Source organism: Morus notabilis, unplaced genomic scaffold (genome assembly GCF_000414095.1).
Source record: "Morus notabilis unplaced genomic scaffold, ASM41409v2 Scaffold342, whole genome shotgun sequence".
Lineage (NCBI taxonomy): Eukaryota > Viridiplantae > Streptophyta > Magnoliopsida > Rosales > Moraceae > Morus > Morus notabilis.
In genome coordinates this window covers 935,260-941,284 of record NW_010366042.1, presented here as the reverse complement: position 1 = coordinate 941,284, position 6,025 = coordinate 935,260, and the positions used below count along the sequence as shown (strand labels likewise).

At 32.1% G+C, this 6,025-nt stretch overlaps 2 protein-coding genes across 2 annotated transcripts in view; both read right to left on the bottom strand.

The window, feature by feature from the left end:
- Nucleotides 1-2,062: 2,062 nt before the first annotated feature.
- LOC21407187 (40S ribosomal protein S23) lies at nucleotides 2,063-3,884 on the bottom strand. Its single transcript, XM_024172967.1, has 4 exons — nucleotides 3,787-3,884; nucleotides 2,692-2,847; nucleotides 2,479-2,605; nucleotides 2,063-2,354 (listed from the first exon to the last, which is right to left on the bottom strand). The coding sequence occupies exons 1-4, from the start codon at nucleotides 3,789-3,791 to the stop codon at nucleotides 2,214-2,216; spliced, it is 429 nt and encodes a 142-aa protein (XP_024028735.1). The 5' UTR covers nucleotides 3,792-3,884; the 3' UTR covers nucleotides 2,063-2,213.
- A 1,596-nt stretch (nucleotides 3,885-5,480) lies between these two features.
- LOC21407185 (interactor of constitutive active ROPs 2, chloroplastic) overlaps nucleotides 5,481-6,025 on the bottom strand; it is a 5,343-nt gene continuing 4,798 nt past the window's right edge. Inside the window, exons 6-7 of the mRNA XM_010109288.2 lie at nucleotides 5,865-6,019; nucleotides 5,481-5,772 (exon numbers count right to left, since the gene is read on the bottom strand). Coding sequence (XP_010107590.2) covers nucleotides 5,882-6,019 — 138 coding nt within the window. The 3' untranslated portion in view covers nucleotides 5,481-5,772; nucleotides 5,865-5,881. The remainder of the gene's footprint in view (nucleotides 5,773-5,864; nucleotides 6,020-6,025) is intronic.

Here is a 6,025-nt window from a genome sequence, read left to right as displayed (position 1 = left end):
GAGTTTTTTTTTTTTTTTTTTTTTTTGAACTGGAGACAAAGCGGCGGTTTTCAAATGGAAGAGTATTATAAAATTAAAAAACGGATATATTTTCAATTAATTAAAAAAAGGTAATAATAATCGGGAGCGGCTCGTGTGTACTGTAATCCGACGGGAAAAAAGGTGTTCGGTAATTGACGAGCCCATTTGTAGTGGGCTGTGGGGCCCGCCGGGTTAGGATCGCACGGGTTGGATGTTTTGAACGTTACCCTTTTTTTTTATTTTTTTATTTTTTTTTTCCAAATGAACTCATATTGTTGATGGCTCTCTTAGGCAATCTTCTTGGTGACATGATGAGCTATAATTGACTTCAAGAAATATTAGGTCAACCACGTGGCTAACAGGGAAGATCATAAAAACAAGAAAAATGATGAGGTCGATGTTTTAGTGGTCGTTTGGTTAATGGATTCAAAATCATGATTCAGAATTATTATCGTTTTACGTGTATTTTTTGTGAGAGAAAAACAAGAAAAATACTGTAGAGAACCATGAATCATGATTCAGAATCATGAAAGAATATAAGAAACAAACATCACCTTAGATAAAAAGGGACAGCTAAACACAAAGTCGAATACTTTAGTCAATCATATTCATGACGGCCTATTTTGTTTGAAAATATTGTACAAATGTTTGGTAGAGGGATTCGTTCCCTGATTCGAATCATGATTCATGGTTCGCTACAGTATTTTCTCTCACAAAAAATTCACGTAAATCGAAAATAGTTCGAATCACATGATTTAAATCCTCTAACCAAACGTTAGATTGGCCATATTCACCTCGGCTTAGATAAAGTATGCCTAAACAACTTGGCCTATATGGAAAATATGCTAAAATCAGCACGAATCCAGTCTAGCAAATGAACAACCATGTAGTAATACATAATTTACGGATTATCTTTAAAAAACTATCTTAATTCGAATTTGAGCAAATGAAAAAGTTCATCTGCATGTCACAAAAATAAGGACGATTCAAAGAAATTAGAGACAATCTTCTCATTTAATTCAAATAATTTGTATTTATCACTTAGAGGGCTATGAATAGAGGTCTACCCCTCACCGGGAGGGGGAAGAAGTCCAATTTTTGACATTAGTCTTGAGTGCTCTTCTAATTCTCTTTTGGGGAAAGAATACAAATATTACTTAAAAGAGCATGCGTCAGAATTTCTACCTCTTATTATTAATTAATGATATTTTTAATTAAGAATGAGAGATAAAAATTTAAACTTACACACTCTTACGGATAAATTTTACAATTTTCTCTTCTCTCTTTCTTTTTTATAGTAAAATTTCTTCATCCCAAGAAACCACAAGTAGACGTAACCTCCAATTAAGATGAACTATTATAAATTTATGTGTTTTTTTTTTTTTTTTTTTTTGCTTTCTTTTAATTTTTTTCTTATCAAGATACATTAACGTGTGTGAATTAATATGGGGTGAGGGGTCATCAAAAGTTTATTTGTCGGACGAGCTTTGATCCTCAACACGTATGATAATTGATACGCTCTTCGCAAGATTTTAATTTTCATTTATCCTGATTATTAAAGGCACTTTCCATGAAAATTTCCACACAAAAAATAATAATTATAGTGAATGTCGAAAGGAAAAAAAAAAATTGCCTTGATGAAATGGCCATAACCTCGTTAAAAAATGGCCATAACCTCGTTAAAAACTTCATGGATAGTATCGAATTGATAGGAATGCATAATGAAATTTAATGCTAATAAAATTAAGTGGTGTTTTTCTTAGGAAAAAAAGTTTTAAAGAAACAAAGAGGGATGTGTTATAAGACCTCGAACGTTAATGGGTTAAGAGTAAATGTACCGAGAAAGTTTTAGATTTACTTTGCCATGGGCCTTTTCCTCTAGGTTCAAGTACACTCGTCATCAAAGAAAACTTTTCATTCACTAATTTCGGTATCTCTCTAGTGCTGGTGAAAAAATTTAGCATGATTTTGGAAACAAAAAAGTTAATACACAAAAAAGAGCCCCCAAGAATTTAACATGAATCTAAGAGCAACGAGCACAGAAGATAGAAGTGGGCAATAAATAGAGTCAAAAAGAGATCTTTCCGAATTCAAAACAACCAAATATCAAAAAGGATTGTTTCACAAAGTACATCAACAACTAACAAAGAAGAAACACCTGTTTCCAAGTAAACCCATCTACGGAAATGAATTTAAGACCTAGGCTTCTCCTTCTTCTCCTTGAAGAGAGCAAGTAGAGAGACTCCAGAGACCTTCACAACCTTAAACCTAACTCCAGGAATATCTCCCACAGCGTGACCCTTTCTTCCAAATCCAGCAATCAACACCTCATCCTAAATCCACAAAAAACATTACATTTTTAAGACTTTATTACAAAAGTATAAACAAATAGGCTTAGACAAAGCTAGAAAGTAGAAATATATCCAAGGACATAGAAAAAAAAGGGGGGGTACTTACATTTTCTTCAATGTAGTTCAAGCAACCATCATTGGGGACAAAAGCCGCAATCTTCTTGCCGTTTTTAATCAGCTGAACTCTAGCACATTTTCTAATGGCAGAGTTTGGCTGCTTAGCCTCAATGCCTCTGCAAATCATTGTTACTTTAAGTCAGAACGCATCACATGTGGTAATACATTAGAGAACACAAAATCCATGCATCTCAATTCTTACATCTTCTCAAGGACAATGCCCTTTGCGTGAGAAGAACCGGCGAATGGCTTCTTCCATTCATTACCGAGGTGAGACTTCTTGTATGCCTTGTCGGCCCACCTTTGCCTTCTGCGATGGGACTTCAGCTTGCGACCAGCTCCCAAACCACGTGTCTTCCTGAAAGGCAAATTATAGATCAGTCAAGATTTAAACTGGAAAATTAATCATGCCACAACCATAATGTAGACAAGACGCCAAACGTAGAAAAGTGAAGAATTCAAACTATTTCAAGTTCTTATTTGCTTATTTGCATTTCTTTCCGAACCCATTATCACAGATTGACATACAAACTGATTAGCATCGACGAATTGAAAAAAATTCTCACACATTTCCCTCCCTCCTTTTATAATTTAATAAATAATAACCACGTGGGGAAAAATAATAACACAGGGAAGGAACATAATCTGAAGAGTCCACTTTGTTAAAATTATTCAATTTAGTACCATAATCTGATTAATCAACCAAGTACCGCAAATATTTCATCAAATTAACTTCCTTTTTGTTCATATAACAAACAAATTCTACTTTTTCTTCCACACCCCAATATTGCTTAAATACCATGACGTAATAACGATTAGAGCCATTATCCTTCAACAAAAATCTGTCAAACACCAGAATCCAATGAATTAACACAAGTAAAATAAACTTTCTTTCTCATAAATTTATGCACCAAATCAAGGTGGAACCATCAAATTCTATCATTTCTAGTCCGAAATCTCAAAAGTCCGGGAAAAAATTGTCCCTTTTAACAGGTGAAATTGATTAACTTTTAGCTGTATTAAGAGGTACTTATGAAACGAAAAAAAAAAAGTACAATCAGATCTCATACTAAACCATAATAATTTCTTGACCAGACCATAACTCTCAAAGGAGTAAATACTCATTTCGATGCGACATCAAATTAAGGAACCGCGTATTGGAATCTCAAACTCAAGAATTTTCTACTAAGAACGGCGTTTCAGAAAATTATTCTAGGAAATGAAATCGAAAATCGAAAATATGAAGTAAATATTTTGTGAAAAAAGGCGAGAAATGTGAATCGGAAGTTATTCATACCCCATGATTGCAGAGAAAAGGAGCTTCGACTGATACGAGGGTTTCGGAAGCTTGAAGATGTGGAAGATGAAGAGGAGGCAGCCGCTGATAAACCCTAACTTTTCCCAACCTGAATTTTGTGCGTATATATAGGTCGTCGGAGGCTGCGATTTGGGCTAATGTGTTGGGTCCAAATGGGCCGGCATTCCAGGTAATTAGGTGAAATAATCAGTTTTTAACTCCATATTTAGAATATATCTTTAATTAAATAATATTATCTATTTTTCTATTTTATAGTTATTAAGATATTATCATTGTAAATATATCTTTTTTGTGTGAGTGATTATGAATTTGTATAATTAATTTTAAAAGTGATTAACAAAATATAGAAATGTCATTACATATTATTTTACAAACTTATGTGCAATATAATAACTTATGGAACATTCTTTTTTCATCTATTGTATAATAGGCGTATATATAATTATTTGGAATAAAATCATTTTGATATTATGTATTATAAGGAAACATGCTCTTAGTATCTCGTGTTTTTTATAATATTAAAATAGTACTTTTGAGTTTTATAAAACATCTTCTAAGTACCCTAAAACCAATTTATTAAGACATCAAATGTCATTTCTGCTTCCTCATTAATTAAATAGAAACTAATAATGTTTTTAAAAAAATTTAAAAATAATTTAAAACATTTAACAAACTAAAAAATAAATAATAAAGACGGTTCTTTTTCTTCTCAATCGAAGAAGCTTCCCCCCAGGTTCAGCTACCACGTGGTCGCGAGGAGGTGCGAATCTGGGTTTGTGAGTGCTTGACGGGCTCTGCATTTGTGAGGCAGGAGACGATCTGGGTTTGCCGGAGGTTGCAGGAGACGATCTGGGTTCATGGGTGCTTGTCCTCTTCAGCTACCATGTTGTTCTTTGAATATTTTGTTTGTTTTATGCACTTGTAGTAACAGGAGGAAGATAGTGTTGTTGATTTCTCATAATATTAAAGTTTTATTTGAGTTTTTAATTTAAGTTAGATTTAATTTTATATGAGAATTTTTAACTGTAACAAAAAAAGTTAAATGTGACTTTTTGTAAAAACTTTTAACAGTAATAAAATTAAAATTAAAAAATCAAATCGGTAAAATAAACGATACCTAAATTTCTTTAAATTTAGGTTTTTAGTGAAGAAGATGGAGACGAGTTTTCTATTTTTCATATTAATGTCCTGTTCATTTCACCGATTCGAATTTAAAATTTGAATTTTATTACAGTAAAAAACTCTCAAAAACAGTCACATCTAATTTTTGTTACAGTAAAAAATTCTCACATAAAATCACAAAATTTAAAACTCGAATCAACGAACTAAACATGCTATAAATTTATTTTCGTTTGAGTTTTAGGCGGAGAATAAGAAAAAAGTTTCTAATTAAAAGTTTAAAAAAATATATTTTCAGAGTTTCATAAATTTTAGTTTTTAATTAATTAAATAGAAGTGTAGATATGATATTTTACATCTAAAAAATTAGACTCGGAGTAGTTAGAAGATGTTTTATAAAATTTGAATGTACTATTTTAATATTATTAAAAATATAAGTTATTAAGACCATGTTTTACTATAATACAAGATACTTTATTCCTACTTATTTAGATATGTTAATAAAAAAAAATAAAAAAATAAAAAAACCATCTTGGACAATAGAGAAGCAAACAACAGAAAAGGACATCATATCTAATTATTATACACCATGGAAATTGGCAAAAGTGGTACACATATTATGAGTCTTGTTGAAATCACAATCTCAAATACAAGAACTAAAAACTGCTTCTTTCTGTTTCCACATAATTCCCTTGATGGGGAGCAATTCTAAAAAAGATAACCAAATACACTATCCTTTGCCATTTCTCTCCCAAGTCCAAAGCAAAATACATAACACCTCCTCTATACAATCTGCAAAATGAGCTTAGTTTTTTTTTTTTTTTTATTTTGCATCCTCCAAAACGCCTGTAAAAAAATGTAAAGAAATTTAGGGAAAAAAAAATGTACATTTGACACAAAAAAATAAATAAATTGGAAGTGAAAAATTAGAAAGTGACCTGCTTAGTTTCCACTACTACTTCTGGCCCTTCTTCCATAAAACACCAATCTTCTTCAACATGTTTCCATTTTTCTTCTTTGGCGAGTCATCATCCATGTCTTCTGAGTACGGCGAGTCCATCGGGTTGTAGGCGCTGTCAAGGGACCCTGTCCTCTCGAC